At 24.4% G+C, this 21,713-nt stretch overlaps 2 protein-coding genes across 5 annotated transcripts in view; both read right to left on the bottom strand.

Annotated features, from left to right (window-relative positions):
• The window catches only part of LOC117171342 (mediator of RNA polymerase II transcription subunit 26), a 23,034-nt gene extending 14,818 nt beyond the window's left edge, over positions 1-8,216 (bottom strand). The window contains exons 1-2 of one of the 3 annotated variants that reach the window (XM_033358574.1): positions 8,070-8,216; positions 1,319-1,393 (exon numbers count right to left, since the gene is read on the bottom strand). In XM_033358574.1, the coding sequence (XP_033214465.1) occupies positions 1,319-1,393; positions 8,070-8,132 (138 nt within the window). In that variant the 5' untranslated portion in view covers positions 8,133-8,216. The other 2 variants (XM_033358576.1, XM_033358575.1) reach the window with 2 other exon arrangements.
• Positions 8,217-19,350: 11,134 nt separating this feature from the next.
• Positions 19,351-21,713, bottom strand: part of LOC117171931 (iron-sulfur cluster assembly 1 homolog, mitochondrial) — a 12,613-nt gene continuing 10,250 nt past the window's right edge. For both annotated transcript variants that reach the window (XM_033359595.1, XM_033359594.1), the window contains one exon: positions 19,351-19,802. In XM_033359595.1, the coding sequence (XP_033215486.1) occupies positions 19,548-19,802 (255 nt within the window). In that variant the 3' untranslated portion in view covers positions 19,351-19,547. The remainder of the gene's footprint in view (positions 19,803-21,713) is intronic.

Genomic DNA, 21,713 nt, shown 5'->3' with positions numbered 1-21,713 from the left:
AAAAAAATTGAAATATTTTTAAAATGCGCTAAAATCCTTTAAAACTTATCGAAAAATCCTTTGAAATTTCTTAAAACATTTTAAAGCTTTTAAAAATTCCTTTGATGTTTTAAAAATACCCTAAAATATCTTTAAATCTTTTGAAAAATCCTTGTAATTTTTGTTTGAATGTCCTAAAATATTTTGAATCCCTTGAAGCTCTTTAGCGCTTTTAAAAATTTCTTGGATTTTCAAAAAGTAACCTTAAATCCTTTTAAATCGATTGAAAAATACTTGTAATTTTTTTAAATGGCCCAAAAATTTTTTTCAAATTTTGTGTAATACCTTAAAATTTGTTAAAGATCTTGAAAAAAAATTGAAATATTTTTAAAATGCGCTAAAATCCTTTGAAATTTCTTAAAACATTTTAAACCTTTTAAAAATTCCTTTGATGTTTTAAAAATACCCTAAAATTTCATTAAATCTTTTGAAAAATTCTTGTAATTTTTGTTTGAATGTCCTAAAATATTTCAAATTTTGCGAAATACTTTAAAAATTGTTAAAGATGTTGAAAAATACAGGAAAGTTTTAAAAATGTGCTAAAATCCTTTGAAATATAATGAAAAATTCTTGTAAACTTTTAAAATATAAATAATTTTAAATCCTTTAAAACATTTTCGAGCTCTTGAAAATTATTTGGATATTAAAAAAAAAAGTGCTTCTTACAGAAATTCCCTAACTTTTGCAATTTGTTTTCAAAGTCCCTAACTCTCCTCTAATTTTCCGGTTTTCCCTGACCTCCGGCCACCCTATTTACAACAGATTCAATAATTTATTCAAATTCTGATTTTTTTAAAAGCTAGTAGTTTTATAAATATGATGCATGCCTCAAGCACTTCTTTGGCGATCGCCACTCTCTCCAGAGTTTTGAAAAATTTCAAAAAAAAAAATTTCAAAAATTTTGTGTAACACCTTAAAATTTGTTAAAGATCTTGAAAAAAAAAAATTGAAATATTTTTAAAATGCGCTAAAATCCTTTAAAACTTATAGAAAAATCCTTTGAAATTTCTTAAAACATTTTAAAGCTTTTAAAAATTCCTTGGACGTTTTAAAAATACCCTAAAATTTCTTTAAATCTTTTGAAAAATCCTTGTAATTTTTGTTTGAATGTCCTAAAATATTTCAAATTTTGCGAAATACTTTAAAAATTGTTAAAGATGTTGAAAAATTCCCTGACGGTTTTCCCTGACCTCCGGCCACCCTATTTACAACAGATTCAATAATTTATTCAAATTCTGATTTTTTTAAAAGCTAGTAGTTTTATAAATATGATGCATGCCTCAAGCACTTCTTTGGTGATCGCCACTCTCTCCAGGGTTGTGATGACGTCCACAACAGTACGCATGTCGGTGACCTGAAAAATACAAAACAAATTAAAAATTTATCTAAGGCCCCATAGGATTTTATATCACAGCTGATGAATTTAACGGAATTCAAATGTCTCTTCTCCAATCAAGAGGCTGATAGTGTAACAAGACTCACAAGTGGGTCATGCGTACTGAATAAATATTTAATCATATTTTCATCCTCGTGGCTTAGCTCGAAAGAAATCGCGAGATTTCCTATTTTATTATCCCTTCATTTAATAAACCTTTTAATTTAGGTAAGCTAACATTAATTTCTAAAAAAAAACAGCCAATATAAGGATCAATAATAAATTAAAAATTGCAGGTAAAACTTTAATAATAGAGTTTAGGAAAAAGGATTTCAAATGTTTCTTATTTTCATAATTTTATTTGAAACAGAAAAAACGTTCTACATGTACCGGTTTAAAAATATTTCATATTTTTTTGCCCTTTCAAGCTACATATACTGACGTAATAATAATTATGTTGCAAATCAACCACTCATTTTACAAAATTAGCTTTTAAAACTCCTCTATTTTCAGTAACAATTAGAGAAAAAATGCAATAAATCACTTAAGAAAAAAACGGTTTCGCTTCGGTCTTAGGGTAATACAAACAACTGATAAAAGACCGATAAAAAATAGTTTCACACAAAGAATATTCGCTCACAATTCTTGTATTCTCGCTAATCAAGGCGAAAATTTTTGCAGAAATTCTTTAACAATCGTTTCTTGCTCAACATTCGCAAACTCAAAATTACATAAAATCGAGTAAAATCAATATTTACCCGAAAGACGATCATTAATTTTACATGACTTTTCCCTGATTTCCCATGAAACCAAAAATTTTAAAAACTTCGATTTTTTACATTAAAAGAGGAAAAAATTCGAAAGTTTTTTTTTTTTTTTTTGAAAGTTTATATCTTTAAAATATTTAAATCTCTGAAATTTCAAATTCTGGCATTAAAAATTCAAATTATTAAATTTTGAAAATTATGTCCTGAAATTTGTAATCTATTAAAGCTTTTAATTTAAAATTATCCAATTTGAAATCAAACCAGTCCAATCATCTAAAATTACAGACCATATAATTTTCAATTTATATTAGCTAATTTTAAACGCTTCATATATCAAATTATTAAATTTTGAAGATTGCAAGACTAAAAATCTTAAATTATAGAGACTTTTAATTCAAATTAATTGTTTAACTATTTAGTATTTTAGGTTTTCAATTTGAAATTGTACAAGAATTAAAATTATATTGTTGATCTAAATTAACATTAATTCATTATTATAAATAAGCTTTAAAATGTTTGAAGGGATTTCAGAAGATTTGAAATATTTTAAGGTATTTCAAAGGATTCGAAATAATTTAGGACATTTAAAAAATTATAAAGATTTTTCAAAAGATTTTAGGAGGGTAATTTTTAAACCAAAGAATTTTCAAAATCTTTAAGAAGTTTCGAAGTATTTCAAAAGATTTCAAAGGATTTAAAATTTGGTGTGCTATTTAAAAATTGTAGGGAATTTATCAATAGATTAAAAAGAATTAAGGACATTTTTTAAAACATCAAATGAATTTTGAAAATTCAAAAGTTCCAATTTATTCCAAAGGATTAAAAATATTTTTGGATATTTTAAAAGATTAAAATGATTTTTCAATAGACTTCAAGAAATTTTAGGTTATTTTTAAAACATAAAAATAATATTTAAGAATGTTTCGAAGGATTTAAAAATATTTGAAAGGATTTTAAATCTTGTATGCTATTTAAAAATTTTTGAGCATTTTTTAATAGATTTCAAAAGATTTTCGGGTGTTATTTTTTAATTTTAAATTGTGTAACTATTGAACTTTTCAGTTTAAAAGTTTATAATTTAAGTCCGTGCAATTTATATTTTATATTATGTGGTTGAAGTTATTGAAAAAAAATATAATGCATAATTTGGAACAATATTTATGGATAAAATAGAAATGTCGAAAAATATTTCGTTCATTTGAACGTTCAGAACTTGAGATAAATTTTTATATTTTCAAATTTTAAACGCTTCAGATATAAAACTATTTAATTTTCAAATTCTTAATCTCAAGTTATCTCATTTTGAATGTATACATAATTAAATTGTTTAAATATTTAGGCTTTCAATTTGAAATTTCCCGAAATTTGAAAGTTGCAACCTCAAATTATTCCATGTTGAACGTTTTTATTCTAAAATTGTATAACTAATAACCAGAGGGAAATTATTAATGTTTTTAATTTAAATTTTCACAATTTGAAACCATAAGTTTTCTATTTTAAATTAACCAATTTTCAACTCTTCAAATAGTAAATTATTCAATTTGGAAAGCTAAGATTTCAAATGATATCTTGAAGGATTGAAACCTAAAATTCTTTAAATATTTAGGCTTTCAACGTAAAATTGTACAGGAATAAAATTTTTAATTCCAAATTATTGGATTTTAATAACGAAGCATAAAGTATTGTAGCGATGTGCCAAAAATCAAATTATTTAATTTTGAAACTAAATCCCAAATCGACATCATAAAATTGTTAAACTATTTAGGATTCCAATTTGAAATTGCAAAAGTTTGAATATTTCAATCTAAAATTGTTATATTTTAAACGTCCTTAATTTAAAATGTTATAACCTTAATAGATCAAATTATTCCACATTGAAGATCGAAATTTCACATCATATTTTGAACGTTTGCAATATAAAGTTTTTTAAATATTTTAGTTTTCAATTTAAATTTGTATAAGAAAAAAATTTTCAATATGAAATAATTATATTTTGAACGTTTACGATCTAAAATTGTGTAAATATTTACGCTTTCAGTTTAAATTTGTACAAGAATTAAAGTATCAATATCAAATAATTACAATTTGAACGTTTACAATCTAAAATTGTTTAAATATTTAGGTTTTCAATTTAAACTTGTATAAGGTGAAATTTACAATATGAAATAATCATATTTTGAACGTTACAATCTAAAATTGTTAAATATTTAGTCTTTCAATTTAAATTTGTACAAGAATAAAAGTTTCATTATGAAATAACTATATTTTGAACGTTTACAATCTAAAATTGTTTAATATTTAAACTTTCAATTTAAATTTGTATAAGAATGAAAGTTTCGATATGAAATAATCATATTTTGAAAATTGACAACCTAAAATTATTTAAATATTTAGGCTTTCAATTTAAGTTTGTACAAGAGTGAAAGTTGCAATATAAATTTTGAAAGTTTCAAATCTAAAATTGTTTAAATATTTAGGCTTTTAATTTAAATTTGTAAAAGAATAAAAGTTTCGTTATGAAATAATTATATTTTTAAAGTTTACAATCTAAAATTGTTTAAACATTTAGACTCTCGATTAAAATTTGAACAAGAATGGAAATGTCAATATGAAATAATTAAATTTGAACGTTTACAATCTAAGATTGTTTAAATATTTACGCTCTCAGTTTAAATTTGTACAAGAATGGAACTGTCAATATGAAATAATTATACTTTTAAAGTTTACAATTTAAGCTTGTATAATAGTGAAATTGTCAACATAAAATAATTATATTTTGAAAATTTACAATCTAAAATTGTTTAAATATTTAGGCTTTCAATTTTAAATTGTGCAAGAATTGAAATTATAATCATGATATAAAATTAAATTTAGATCAATTTTCAAGAGCTTTAGAATGTTTAAATGAATTTCTAAGGATTTTATAATATTTATCAAACATCCAAAGAATTTTCAAAAGCTTGAAAATGTTTCAAGGATATTTTAAATGTAAGGATTTTTCAAGAGCTTTAAAGTGTTAAGGGATTTTAAAGGATTTAAAATTATTTATATTTTAAAAGTTTACAAGAATTTTTCAATATATTTCAAAGGATTTTAGCGCATTTTTAAAACATTCCTGAATTTTTCAAGAGCTTTAAAAAGTTTTTAAGTATTTTACAGAATCCGAAATATTTTAGAGCATTTTAAAAGATTAGTAGGATTTTTCAATAGATTTCAAAGGATTTTAGTTATTTTTAAAATATCCAGGGAATTTCCAAAATATTTTTAAAAATTGCAAAGAATTTTAAATTTTCTAGGGTATTTTAAATGAATACAAGGATTTCCCAATATATTTTTATGACATACAAAGAATTTTCAAGCGATATAAAGTGTTTTAAATTATTTAGTGTATTATAAAAGATTACAAGAGATTTTCGATAGATTTCAAAGGATTTGAGGTTATTCGAAAAAAATGTAATGAATTGTTAAGAGCTTTAAAAATGTTGAAGGGATTTGAATTTATTTAGGGCATTCAAAGAAAAATTACAAGGATTTTTCAATCGATTTCAAAGGGTTTTAGGCTATTTTTAAAAATTAAATAAATTTTCAACATTTTTAATGTATTTCAAAGGATTTGAAATAATTTAAGGTAGTTTAAACGATTTAAAATACTTTAGGACATTTCATGGTATTTTTAAAACATCCCAGAAATTTTCGAAATCTTCAAAAAGTCTCAAAGTATTACAAACTATTTAATAGGATTTAATTTTTGTTATTTCTAGGGATTTTAAATACTTAGGTAATTTAAAAAAGACATAAGGATTTTTCAACCGATTTCAAACCAATTTTGAAAGCATCCACAGATTTCGAAAGATTTTAGGGCATTTTTTAAACATAGGAATTCTTAAGATCTTTACAAAGTTTCAAGGTATTTTCAAGTTTTTAAAATAGTTTAAGGTACTTCAAAGGTTTTTAAATTCTTTCGGGGATTCTAAGAAACTATAAGGATTACAAATATTTTCGGATTTTTAAAAGATCACAAGGAATTTTTAATAGATTTAGAAAGATTTCAGGGCATTTTTAAAACGTACAAAGAATTTTTAAAATCCTTAAAATGTTTCAAGGTATTTCAAAGGATTTGAAATATTTTAGGGTATATTTAGAACTTTCAACGTATTTTCGAAAGCTTTAAAATATTTCAAGGGATTTCGGAAGATTTGAAATATTTTATACCATTTTAAAAGATAAAAAGTATTTTTCAACATTTTAAAAGTTGCAAGGGATTTCAAAGTATTTTTAAAGATTATTATCATAGAATTATAATATCTAAAACAGTAAAGCCATTAAAGTTTTTAATATAAAACGGTATAATCAGGAATCATATAATTTCTATTTTATATTCCTCAATTTTAACCCCTTCAAATAACAAATTATTCAATTTTGAAAGTCCAAAACCTGAAACGGTTTCACTATCCAGGCCTTTAATTTAATATTGCACAAGTTTAATAGTATAATTAATAATCTAAAATTAAAGCTTTCCATTTAAAATCATACAATCTGAAACCATACGTTTCCCATTTTATACTATTCAATGTTGAACACTTTAAACATAAAAGTGGTCCATTTATTTGAATGAATAAATACCAAATCACACTTGGAACAAATGTGCAAAAAAGGAGGTAAATAAAATGATAAAAAAAATTGTTTAGTGGCCAAATTTCTCAAACGTGACCCCAAAAAGTAGAAAAAGTGCCCCACTCACAGACTTGCATTTTAAAGCAAAAATCAACGAATCTGAAAAACTCTTGGATTTTTTTCATTGCCAATTATTTTTCATAACTTAATGAATAACCTGATGGCAGGAAAGACTGCATGGGGACATAATCTATCGGAATTCGTCGAAAAACGAGGTTATATGCTTTGGAGCTCGTGAACGCAACACGTATGTACAAATGACCCTCACACAGCCACAAAATCCCCACTCAAACTGGCGTAATATTTTCCTCGAAAAAACACGATTTCTCCACACCAGAAAAAATCCCCCAAACATATAGAGTATCGACTCACATCAAAAGCAAACCTTCCACAATTTCAAAAATCCCTTTAAATCACCCCAACAGTGTGAAATCTTACCACTTTAAATCTCTTGCACATCACTCGACTTTCCTTCACACATGATAAAAATACATCTGAAATTCATCACAAAATCACTGGTTTCAAAAACTTGAAATTCTTTCTTAAAAATTGACTCGCATAATTCGAAAGAGGGCAAACCCAATAGGAAAAATCTGCCTTGGAAATGGCTCGTGGCAAGCGGCCTTGATTACAATATCGGGAACACTTGTGGAAAAAACGCCCTGGTTGACAAAATACAGTTGAGAGATAAAAAATCAATACAGAGATACTCATAGTTTTTCGGGTCTGAAAGTCCTAAAATTCGCAAAAGGGAGTAAGGAGTAAACTTTGTGAGATATTTGATTAATTTCGTAGTCGGATCTTGCCCCAGGTAATTTCTCTTCGTGTTTGAAAAAATTTCCAGACTTCCGGGTCGGGATGTCTGTAAAGCCGAATTTCTGGCCAAAATCGTCGATGATTTGATCCTGGGGTTTCGGGTTTGGCCTCTTTTCTTTAAAAATATAGTCCGCCTTTCAAAGTAGAATGAATCGTCTTCGAGCGAGGCTCTTGCTCAATTAGCGAGCGAGAGAGAGAGAGAGAGGGCTGTCACGTATTGGTTATACTATACGTATAGCTGACACTAACACTAACACTCTACTCTTATAAGAAGTTAGAAGGAAGACTGACTGGAGACTCGCACACATTCTCGGCGATTGCGTACGCTTTGCCGAGTGGCAGACTAGCCGTTTGCCCGAGCGGATGGGCTCGTGGGAAATTCGTGGGAATTGACTTACATTATTATCATCATCGACGGAATTTCTCAATCTATCTTTGAGCAGAATGCAGTATTCTTGCATGAGGGGGCTCTCACGGCCCTCGCGGGGTGATGGGCTAGCAGAAAATTGGTTCAACGCAAGCGAATTTTCGCAAACGAACAGGAGGCCTTCAATGGCGGCACTGAACTGTGGTTCGCATGCCCTCCTGTCCTGCCTTGCTCTGTGTCTCCAAGCCACAGAATGCGAAATGCGAGAATAGAAAATGCAGCGCCTCTCGCGGCCGAAATTCACCAATCAGAAACCATATCTCCCCTCCTTAAACCCTTGGCTTGCAAAGTTCCATGAAACATAAATGAAACTTTGGGCGAGTTAAAAGTGTCGTGAAAGTTTTGAAAGTTTCCAAACTTTCCAAGTGTTTTAAATAATTAGGCGGGAACATTTTTTATTTGGAATTTCAGCTTGGGTGGGGGAAATCCAAGATGTCTGTATGCCGAGGGTAAAACTGTTGCATGGGACAAAACTTAATTTTTTTAATAGTGTGGAAAAAAGGGATTTTACACGATAACCAAAATAGATGAATTTGTATACAAAAGTATAATTCTCTACCATAAATGATGAATATTTAACAACATAGTTCAATTTTCAATCGAAAAAGGAAAATTTGCAAGAAACGAAAAACGTATTTTCAATACAATTTTTTATTTTATACTGAAAAAAAATTCCAACAAAAGATGGAAAAGTTAAATTTTCAGGTAAAAAGTAACATTTAAAAAAAAGAGTTCAATTTTTAACCAAAAAAGAAATGATTAATTTTTAAGCTCAAAAAACGAATTACCAACAAACAGGTGCATTTTAACAACAAAAAATTAATTTTCAAACAAAAGAAATTCTATTCTAATAGAACAGACGAATTTTCAAAAAATATATTAATACTAAACCACATAGTTCAATTTCTGCCCTGATCAAGCTGCAAAAGGAGTCAGAATGGTAGAAAATTTCGTAACGTTATAGCTCTGAATGACCTGGAAGCCGGGGTTAAAGTTACAGAAAATTCTATAACAAATAAACAAATAGTTGAAAGAAATTAATTAAAAAAAGAATAATTTTCAACAAAATCGGTAAATTATCAACAAGTTTCAAATAAAAATAATAATAATATAGAACAAAATTTACAACAAAATACATTAATGTTCAACCCTATAGTTGGGTAATTTATTAAAAAACATAAATTTTTTAACAAAAAATGGAATAGTTTAATTTTTAGTTAAAAAAATAAATAATTTTCAACAAATTCCGTCAATTTTAAACCATTCTCAAACCTTTACAACCAAAAAAAGGAGCTTTTAACAAAATAGTTCAATTAAAAAAAATCGATAAGATGAATTTTCAAACGAAAAAAAAATAATTTTCTACCGACAAGGCGATTTTTCAACTAAAAAATTAAAATCTTATCTACATAATTTAATACATACTCTTAAGTCTTAAGTTTAAAAAATTTATTTTTAACAAACAAAAGAAATACTATTTTACATCAAAATAATTCAATTTTTTACCCAAAAAATGATTTTTTAACCAAAATAGATCAGTTTTCTAGCTAAAGAAAAATGAATTTTCAAAAAATAGTTATATTTTCAGTCTTAGGAATTTTTTTTAAAAAAGGCAAATTTTTACCTAAAACATTGATTTTCAAAGAAAAGAGATGAATTTTCAATGACATACATAAATTTTTCAACCAAATAGTTTTTTTATTAACTAAGAGAAGAATATTTTCAACAAAAAATCGAATATTTAAATTTTCAAACAAAAAAATTTAATTTTTTACCAAACGAATGATTGTTTAAGCAAAAATATTAATTTTCTACGTGAGAAACGAATTTCTGACGAAAAAATTTATTTGCAACAAAAAAAAAACTAATTTTTGACAAAATGATTAAAATTTGAAACGAAAATGGTGTAGTTAACAAAATTAATTTTTTTTAAACAGAATTTTCAAACAAATTAGTAAATTTTTAACCATTTTCAAACGAAAAGAATCATATTCTACAAAAAAAATAAAGAATTTACAACAAAATGTATGGATTTCTTATAGTTGCATTTTCAACTAAAAAAAATTGAAATTTTAACTGAAAATTTCAGTACATATTTGTAAGCTTTCAGTTTGAACATTCATTTTTCACGAAACAACAAAAAAATTCCATCAAAATAGCACAATTTTGAAATAAAAAAAATGTAATTTTAACCAAAATAGATAAATTTTCTAAAAAATAAGTAAATCTTCAGCCATGAAAATGATTTTTCAACAAAAAGGCAAATTTGTAAACTAAAAGATTAATTTTCAACGAAAAGAAATAAATATTTAATAAAATACATGAATTCTCAACCAAATGGTTCATTTGTCAACTAAACGAGGTACATTTTCTACTCAAAATCGAATATTTTGATTTTCATTTGATTAATTTTCAACAATAAAAAATCATTTTCTACCAAAAAGATAAATTTTTAAAGCAAAATAATACTTTCCCACTAAAAAGATATTAACTATTTAATTTTACAATTTTAAAATTTTATATCTGAAATTGAAATTTAAAATTAAATGTCTCTAAATCCGAATGGGGTTGTTGCATGAATTTTAGATATATTTTTTAAACCCTGCATAAAATCCTGAAAAGTTTAGTGCATTCAACAATTTGTTGAATGCGTCATTTTTTAGAGAAAAAAAAATGTTGAGGACAAAGAATCAAAATCTCCATTCAAAAACTCTGTGAACTTGAAACGTTACATCCTGTAAACCGCTCAAACAATGACTGCAGTTGATTTATTGAGTCATGAAGTATCTCGCAGACAGCTAACGAAAATTAAAATTACGATTTCCAACTGAGATATTTCTTTACTTAAAATTGTCGAAAAGCAGCAGCCAGTCCAACCAAATATCAGTAAGAAGTATTAGGCATTTCAAATATCTTTTAAGGCTCTTCTTTATACTTTTAAAACACGTTTACAATAACTGCGTGTCTACATTTATGCGAGAATAAAGATGGCCGAAAACCGGCAACGGTCTGGGATTGGCACAAAACCAAATTGACCTTGACTTTGACCAATTACTTAGTAGAGATTTTGTCACTTCGCTTTAAGACTTCAACAATTTAATCGAATTTGTTTTTCTTTCCTTGCTACAAAATTTTTCTTTGTAGAAACTTCAACTATTTTGATAAACATACATATTTTTGTGTGATAATTAATTTTAATACTGTACAAATTTTCCATTTTTGGGTAAAAAACTCAATTGTTTTGTAGACATTTCGTATTTTTGGATCAAAAATTCATCAATTTGGTAGATAATTTAACTATCTGGTTACAAATCTATCTATATACTGTTTTTTATTTCAAATAAAATGTTTTTTGTTGAATTATAAAATATTACATTATTCGTTGAAAATTATTTTTAGATTAGAAATTAAACTCATTGTTTAAAAGATAAACTGTTTTTATAAAACTTAATGTTTTTTGTTTAGGATTCAGAATTTTAGTTGAAAGATCATTTCTTAACGCTTGGAAATTAATTTTTTAAACTGAATATTAATCAATTTGATTAAAAATTTAACTGATTGTTTAAATATTCAACTATTTTGTAAAAAATGAGAAGTCTTGGAAATTCAACAATTTGGAAGAAAATTCAACTTTCTGATGCAAAATGAAACTGTTTTGTAGAAATTTCGTTTTCTTTTATTGCAAATTAATTTGCCTTAATGAAAATGTAACCATTCCATTTTTTGACAAAAGTTGGTATTTTTTATTTTTTTTTAAATCATACAAAAAATAAAAACTTTACAGAACCTAAATTTTGGAACAGTGGAAAATTACATTTATTTTCTAAGCAAACTTTTCAAATTTCTAATCTAACATTTTGTAAATATTCAAAATAATTCAAAAATCCTATATTTATTTATTGCAGGCTTCACAGTCTTTCACTCCATTCGACTTTTTCTTGATTAAATTAAATAGACCCCAATAACAAAATTCAACTATTATTGGTAGCAAATTGATATTTTCAGTTGAAAATTTAACTATTTTGTAGAAAATTTATCTGTTCTGTTAAAAATTCATGTTTTTTGTAAAAAAAATTCATCAGTTTTGTTGAAAATTGTTATTTTCTGATAGAAAATTAATCATCTTTCAGTATAAAATGCAATTCTTTGTTGTGTTTTTCCCACGCCCCTATGCAGCTTTCCCATGCCCCTTCCTATTTTTCCATTCAAACTTAATTTATTTTGTTTAAAATACAATATTTTCACTCGAAATGTTAAGAATTTAAAGTTTTTCAAATTGAATTGAAATTATCTCATTTCAAACTGGTGTCCGACTGTCCGCAAGCGTCTGAAACTTTCGAACGTTTTTGAAACTTTGGTCTACAGAAACATTTCATCAAACTTGCAATATTCTTCATTTCTCTCGGAGGCGTTGATTTATTTAAATTTATTGCTCATAGGGGAAAGTATGAAGGAAAATTAAGAGTAGGAAGGTCTGACAAAATATTTCAGCAATAAAAATAGTTTGACTATAGTTAAAGTTTGGTTAATTAAAGTACAAATAAGTTAAAATAAAATTTGCAGAGAAAGTTTAAAGAAATGTTAGCGCAGGCGCTGCCAACTTTCGTTGAGTCACTCGTGCTCTTATCTCTTTTTCCTTGAGAATAAAAAAAGTGTTTTGATATAAAAAATAAATCGAAATTTATGTTTCTCGAGAATTGAGATTTTACAGTTCTGCACAAAAGCGAGAATTTTTAAAAATTATTTTTCGAGATAATTCCTTGTTTCCAGATCTTTCCTCGCGAGTCGTCCAAATTTAAGACAAATTTTGCATGCATTTCATAAATCTGAAGTAAAAAAGATAAGAGCGAAATATTTCTTATCTTAATATGTTCGTAAAGGAAAGATTTTTTTTTAATTGAGGCTAAAAACAAGAAAAAAAGCAACTGACAAATCACAAAAGTTAAAAAGTAAAAAACTGGAACATTAAAGGCTATTTTTCAAATGGAAGAATTAAAAATCTCGAATTTCGATTGGCTTAAAATAGGTTTTCTTATTTTTTTGAAACTCAACAAATGAACGAGCTTTAATTATGCTTTCTTCATCAAGCTCCCAGTCCCATTCAGAATCGTTAAAAACTTAGATTATGTTCTAAAATTGAATTGCCTCATTTTACTCCATAAATGTTATAAATACTAGAGTTACATTTTTGTTAGTTAATTAAGGCCTACTATTGTTTTAAATAAATAATCTATTCGAATTTAGAAATTGGCAAATTTCAATACTTTTTGTGTGAAACGACTTTTTTTAGATGCTCATTCGAGCATTCGAAAAAATAGTTTTACTCAAAAAGTATTGAAATTGGCCAATTTTTCACGCCGAATACATATTTAATTAAAACCAGGAACAGACCCTAATTATATAAAAAAGATTTAGTTCTAGTATTTGTGGACCAAAATGACATTCCATTTTGAGGTTAGGGTCTGATTCGAACGCCCTTAATACAGTATTGCATGGCCAAATTTATACAATTGTTTAATCTTTGATAAGTTTTCTTTTAATTTTTTTAACTAGATGCCAATTCAGTTAGGTAAGAAGCAGTTAAAATATTTTAAAAAATGTTTTCAATGTTTTTCTGGGTGATTTATTTTATTGAACAAGTTTCTCTTTAAATAGTGTTTTTCGTGTTTATTTATTCAAATCGATTTGTTTAAAATTATTGCCAGATTAAAATAATTTTGTAATTTCATTTTTTAATGATTATAAAGCAAGTAAGATAACGAATTTTTTGGTTAGAAAATTATCGGTGAATTTAGGATTAAGGGCTCGAACCAAGACATAACCTCAAAACGAAATTTGCTCATGTCCCAATTTTTTTATCGGTGTCCTGATTTTTTATGCTATGCCCTGATTTTCCGTTCCCGAAAATGGAATTTTTTCCAAAATTCAAAAATTAACACGTGCCACCAGGCACTTCAAAATCCCATTTAATTAACATTAATCCAAAAACTAATCCATTTTTTATTGAAAACTTATATTTTTTCGTTGAAAATTCGTCTTTTTTTGCAGAAAATAATTTTTTATGGTTGAAAATTCAACTATTTTGTTAAAAATGCATTTTTTGATTGAATATTTAAAATTGTAGTTCAAAATTAATTTCATTGGTTAAAAATTGAACTATTTTGTTGAAAATTTATATTTTTGCATTGAAAATTCATGTATTTTTATGAAAATTCATCTTTAATTTTTGGTTCAAAATTCTTGTTTCTTTTTTTATCGAAGATTTATATTTATGGTTTAAAAAGTAAAGTCTTTACTTAAAAAGTTACTATTTCTTAAAAAAAATTTTTTTTTAGGTTTAAAATTGTTATTTTATTTTTCCGAAACTTTAACTATTACATTCTTTGATCAAAATATATAATTTTTCGTTGAGAAACTATTTTAATTTTGATTGGAAATGTGTCTTTCCATTGAAAATTCAGCTTTTCATTCCAAAATTGCATTATTTTGTTAAAAAATTATTTTTTTTCTTTGTAATTAATTGTTTTTAATTGAAACTTTAAATATGCCATTTTTGGTTGATAATTGATATTTTTTCTTTGAAAATTCATGTATTTTTATGAAAATTAGTGTTTTTTGGTAGAAAATAATTCTTTTTAGTTAAAAATTTATTTATTTATTTCCAAACTCATTTTTTTTAAATTGAAGATTCATAATTATTGGAACATTCATTTGTTTGTTTACAAATGAAAAAATCTTGTTAATAATTCGTCTTTTTTGGTCTTTCATGGTTGAAAATTCATCTTTTTGTTCAAAAATTCAACTACTTTGTTAAAAAATGATTTTTTTTCTTTGTAATTAAGTTTTTTTTTTAACTGAAACTTTAAATATGCAATTTTTTGTTGATCATTGATATTTTTTCTTTGAAAAATCATGTATTTTGATGAAAATTCATCTTTTTTCGGTAGAAAATAATTCCTAATGTTTGAAAGTTATCTTTTTGTTCGAAAATTCAACTATTTGGTTCAAAATTCCTGTTTTTTTTTATCGAAGCTTTATAATTATGGTTTAAAATTAATGACTTTGCTTAAAAAGTTACTATTTCTTTCAAAAATTTTTTTTTTAGGTTTAAAATTATTTTTGTTATTTTTCCGAAACTTTAACTATTACATTCTTGGTTCAAAATATATAATTTTTCATTGAGAAACTATTATAGTTTTCATTGAAAATTTGTCTTTCCGTTGAAAATTCAGCTTTTTATTCGAAAATTGCACTATTTTGTTAAAAAATGATTTTTTTTCTTTGTATTTAATTTTTTTTAACTGAAACTTTAAATATGCATTTTTGGTTAATAATTGATATTTTTCTTTGAAAATTCATGTATTTTGATGAAACTTAGTGTTTTTTGGTATAAAATAATTCTTTTTAGTTGAAAATTCATTTATTTGTTTCAAAAATAATTTTTTAAATTGAAGATTCATAATCATAGTAGAATATTCATTTGTTTGGTTAAAAATGGAACTATGTTGTTAAAAATTCGTCTTTTGTGGTAGAAAGTAATTTTTCATGGTTAAAAATTCATCTTTTTGTTCGAAAATTCAGCTATTTTGTTGAAACTTCTTTTTTTTCAAAATTAATTTCTTCCAACTGATTCTTGAACTATTCAATTTATATTTTTTCGTTAAAAATTCATGTATTTTTATGAAAATTCGTCTTTTTTTTGTAGAAAATAATTCTTTATGGCTGAAAGTTATCTTCTTGTTCGAAAATTCAAGTATTTGGTTCAAAACAATTTTTTAAATAGAAGATTCATAATTAAAGTTTGAAATTCATTTATTTGGTTAAAAAGTTACTATTTCGTTGAAACTTCTTTTTTTTTAATTATTATTTTTTTCAACTATTCCATTTTTTGATCAAAATACATATATCATTTTTCGTTAAAAATTCTTTTTTGGTAGAAAATAATTCTTTATGGTTTAAAATTCATTTCTTTGGTTAAAAAGTTAACTATTTTATTGCCAATTCTGTTTTAATTGGTTGAACATTAATTTTTCAACTAGAAATGTAACTATTTCATTTTTTTTATTGAAAATTGGTCTTTTTCCGTTGAAAATTCAACTATTCTGTTAAAACTTCTTTTTTTTATTAATTTTTTTTTAACTAATTCTTTAACTATTCTATTTCCGGTTAAAAATCTATATTTTTTCGTTGCAAATTCATGTATTTTGTTGAAAATTCCTCTATTTTTAGAAGAACAAAATTATTAATCATTGAAAATTCATCTATTTATTTCAAACCTCATTTTTTCATTGAAGATTCATCATTATAGTAGAAAATCCATCTTTTTGTTCGAAAATTCAACTATTTTGTTAAGATTTCTTTTTTTTTATTAATTTTTTCTAACTAATTCCTTAACTATTGCATTTTTTGTTGAAAATTGGTCTTTTTCCGTCGAAAATTTATCTTTTTGTTGGAAAATTCAACTATTTTGTTAAAACTTCTTTTTTTTAATTAATTTTTAAAACCAATTCTTTAATTATTCTATTTCCGGTTAAAAATCTATATTTTTTCGTTGCAAATTCATGTATTTTGTTGAAAATTCCTCTATTTTTGGAAGAAAAAAATTATTAATCATTGAAAATTCATCTATTTATTTCAAACCTCATTTTTTCATTGAAGATTCATCATTATAGTAGAAAATTCATCTTTTTGTTCGAAAATTCAACTATTTTGTTAAAACTTCTTTTTTTTTATTAATATTTTCTAATTAATTCCTTAACTATTGCATTTTTTGTTGAAAATTGGTCTTTTTCCTTCGAAAATTTATCTTTTTATTGGAAAATTCAACTATTTTGTTAAAACTTCTTTTTTATAATTAATTTTTTTTAACTAATTCTTTAATTATTCTATTTCCGGTTGAAAATTTATATTTTTTTGTTGCAAATTCATGTATTTTGTTGAAAATTCCTCTATTTTTAGAAGAATAAAATTATTATTCGTTGAAAATTCATCTACTTATTTAAAACCTCATTTTTTCATTGAAAATTCATCATTATAGTAGAAAATCCATCTTTTTGTTCGAAAATTCAACTATTTTGTTTAAACTTCTTTTTTTTTATTAATTTTTTCTAACTTATTCCTTAACTATTACATTTTTTGTTGAAAATTTTTCTTTTTCCGTTGAAAATTCAACTATTTTGTTAAAACTTCTTTTTTATAATTAATTTTTTTTAACTAATTCTTTAACTATTCTATTTCCGGTTGAAAATTTATATTTTTTCGTTGCGAATTCATGTATTTTGTTGAAAATTCCTCTATTTTTAGGAGAACAAAATTATTAATTATTGAAAATTTATCTATTTATTTCAAACCTCATTTTTTCATTGAAGATTCATCATTATAGTAGAAAATCCATCTTTTTGTTCGAAAATTCAACTATTTTGTTAAAACTTCTTTTTTTTAATTAATATTTTCTAATTAATTCCTTAACTATTGCATTTTTTGTTGAAAATTGGTCTTTTTCCGTTGAAAATTAAACTTTTTGTTGGAAAATTCCACTATTTTGTTAAAACTTCTTTTTTTTATTAATTTTTTAAAACTAATTCTTTAAATATTCCATTTTTGGTTAAAAATTTATATTTCTTCGTTGCAAATTCATGTATGTTGATCAAAATTTGTCTTTTTCATGAAAAATAAATCTTTATGGTTGAAAATTCATCTTTTATTCGAAAATGCAACTATTTGGTTCAAAACTCTTCTTTTTTTTTTAATCGAAGATTCATCATTGTCCAATTCTTTTATTCAAGATTAATCATTATAGTTAAAAATTCATTTCTTTGGTTACAAATTTTAGTATTTTGTTGAAAATTCGTCTTTTTTTGTAGAAAGTCATTCTTTTTGATTGAAAATTGATTCAACTATTTAGTTCAAAACTCTTTTGTTAAAATCTAAGATTCATCATTATAGCTGAAAATTCATTAATTTTATTTTAAAAAAACTATTTTGTTGATATATATTTTTTCAAGTTAGTTTTTTTTTAACTGAAACATTATCTATTCCATTTTTGGTTGAAAGCTTATATTTTTTCGTTGACAAATCACGGTCTTTTATGAATATTATTGTATTTTAATAAAAATTTGCATTTTTTTTTTTTTTTTGAGAAAATAATTCAAAACTCATTGGTTAAAATCTAAGATTCATTATTACAGTTGAAAATTGATTAATTTTGTTGAAAAAATAACTATTTTGTTGAAATTTGTGTTCAAAATTAATTTTTTTATACTGAAACGTTATCTATTCCATTTTTGTTTGAAAGTTTATATTTTATCTTTGAAAATTCATGCATTTTTATAAAAATTAATGTATTTTGATGATAATTTGATTTTTGTTTTGTGAAAAATAATTCCTTATTGTTGAAAATATATCTATTTGCTTAATGATTCATTTTTTTATCGAAAATTCAACCATCTTCTTAAAAATTCAACTGTTTTGATTGAAGTCGATCTTCTATTTGTTTGAAAATTGAAATATTTGGCAAAAAAAATATTTATGGGTTTTTTGAAATTTATCTTTCTTGGTTGAAAACCTCATTTTACTTGGCATAAATATTTTTTAAATACAAAGCGGTACTCCCTTGTCAAATAAGCGTGTACACGGAGGGAAAAGTGATTAACTCCAATTATTTTTTCGTAAAATTAATTTTCAGTTTGAGGCTGCCACTCGAAAATTTCATTTTATGCAAAAAATAATTAAATTAAACAATTTTTCCCTCTACATGCACACTTCTATTTGAAAAAAAAGAGTACCGCTCATTATCTAACAAAATATTTCCATCTAGTATTTAATAAGTAAACATTTTTTATTCGAATATTATAGGTAGTTAAAAAAAAAAGGAAATGTCCTTCACACAAAGGATGCTTTATTTTATAATTACATAAAGCTGTAAAACGGATCCCATTTTGTGACTATTTCCACACAATGGCTAAAAATACATTAATGTTTAAGTAATTTCTCCATATATAACAAAAAAACAAACAAATAAAAAAAAAACCTTTCTATTTTGACTTAAATCAAATATGTTACAAATTAAATTGCAACTACTCTCATAATTGATTGCCTTTAAATGTTTACATACGTATAAAAATAAATTACTATCCAGCAATATTCTAATTTATCTACAACTTCACGAGAATTTGTTCCAAAAACAAATAAATAAATTCAAGACTACTGTAAATAAAATAAGATGAAATACTCTATGAATAATTTGAAATTTGTAAGTTCTAAACATTATTTATTAAAAACAAATGTACTAATATACTTGTAATTTGAAAACATTGCCCCTAAATTCATTAAATATTATAATTTGTGAAAATTACATCTTTTTACATTGCTCTATTTCTGTGAAACAACTGCCCCAAGAAAATTCGATTAGGCATTTGTACAGAATATATTTACTACTAAAAATTTTTTTCTATACAGAAAAACTTTCTCCACAGCCACAAGTTCCTTTGATATTTGGATTATTAAATACAAACTCGGAACTTAATTTCGTCTCCACGTAGTCCATTTCTGTCCCTAAAAGCGAAAGCTGAGCTTTCCTGTCAATTATTACCCGAACACCATCCTGAAGTACTTCCTCGTCGAGTTTACTTTTTTCGATGGCATAGTCTAATGTGTAACTAAGTCCGTTGCAACCGCGCTGTTTTACTCCAACCTTAAGTCCAATCTGCAAAGATGAATTGAATTATTGACCAGGACCAGGAATTTTTTGAGACCGGGAAATGACAGGGAATTTTTTTGTTGACCAGGAATTTTACAAATTTGTAGAAGAAAAATCTGTCCCCATCCGATTTCAACAGCTTTTAAACAATTCGTTGAATTGTTATGCTTTTCAATTATGCTATTATTAAGCTAACAATGCGTAATTCAAAAATTTTTTACCACACAAATTTTCCTTTCAAAATGTTCATTTTTAAGCTTACATTTTTAATTTAAAGAATTTTTAAAACCTTTTTTAAAGAATCGAACAAATAAATAATAAAAGCCTTTAATGTTGAAAATTTGGGATAAAAAACATTTTTATTTAATAAAGAAATACATTTTTTTAATTTATCTGTACTTTAAGTAATAATAAGTGAACAAAAACGATTTTAAATTAGTTCAAAATTTAAGAATTTTCTGATTTTAACGTTAAAGTTTAAACAGTTCCAATAAAGAAGTCTTAGTCACTAAACAAATGTGAAGGTGTGACTGAAAGTTTATTAACTATTTTCAACTTAAAAATAACTTCATAATAATATATTCTTAATTAAAGGATTTAAAAAAAATTTTAATATTGTTTCAGTCGCAAATATTCCATTTTCAACCCATTCAATTTGAAATTCTTTATAAAAAAAAAGATTAATTATTGAACATTTAGCAATATTTGAATTTTTATTTGAGACAAGTAAATTGGAACCAAATATTTAAAAGTAAAGAATCTTTAACTGAATTGTTTGCTATAGAAAACCTGGAATCGTTAAAATTTCGAAGAGCCTTTAAACTTTGAACGTTACAATTTTAATTGTTGTATTTGAAATTTGAAATTGTTTGTATTTTTTTAAGTCAAAGGTTTATAATTATGGTTTAAAATTAATTTCTTTGCTTAAAAAGTTACTATTTCTTTCAAACTTCTTTTTTTTCATTGGTTTAAAATTATTACTTTTTTACTGAAACATTAACTATTCCATTTTTGGATTAAAATATATAATTTTTCGTTGAAAAACTGTTTCAATTTTGATTGAAAATTTGTCTTTCAGTTGAAAATTCAGCTTTTGATTCGAAAATTCAACTATTTGGTTAAAAAATGATTTTTTTTTCTTCATAATTAAGTTTTTTAAACTGGGTTGATCATTTATATTTTTTCTTTGAAAATCTTTTTTGGTAAAAAATAATTCTTTTTAGTTTGAAATTCAGTTATTTGTTTAAAAATTCATTTTTTTAAATTGAAGATTCATAATTATAGTAGAATATTCATTTCTTTGGTTAAAAATTTACTATTTTGTTGAAACTTCTTTTTTTTATTTAAAATTATTATTCTTGTTTTTTTAACTACTCCATTTTTTATCAAAATACATATATCATTTTTCGTTAAAAATTCGTTTTTCTTTTTTGGTAGAAAATAATTATTTATGGTTTAAAATATATTTCTTTGGTTACAGAGTTAACTATTTTTTTGCAAATTCGGTTTTAATTGGTTGAATATTCATTCATTTTTAACTAGAAATGTAACTATTTAATTTTGTATTGAAAATTTGTCTTTTTCCGTTGAAAATTCATCTTTTTGCTCGAAAATTAAAAAAAAAAGTAAACTGACACTCAATATTTAAAAGTAAAAAATCTTTAACTGAATTGTTTGACAAAGAAAGCCTGGAATCGTTAAAATTTCGAAGAGCCTTTAAACTTTGAACATTACAATTTTAATTGTTGTATTTGAAAAATTCTTAATTTATAAGTGAATTTTTTAAATTTTGATGTATAATTTACAAATGAACACTTGTAGAAAAAATTTGAATAATTTTAAGTGATATTTAGGAGTTTCGAAAAAAATGAAAATTATCATGACAATTTTAGAAAGTTTTCTTAAAATCTTCTAGAA

The sequence above is a fragment of the Belonocnema kinseyi genome, chromosome 4 (assembly GCF_010883055.1).
Source record: "Belonocnema kinseyi isolate 2016_QV_RU_SX_M_011 chromosome 4, B_treatae_v1, whole genome shotgun sequence".
NCBI lineage: Eukaryota > Metazoa > Arthropoda > Insecta > Hymenoptera > Cynipidae > Belonocnema > Belonocnema kinseyi.
The sequence above is the reverse complement of the archived record's forward strand: the minus strand, read 5'-3'. Positions and strand labels throughout refer to the sequence as shown.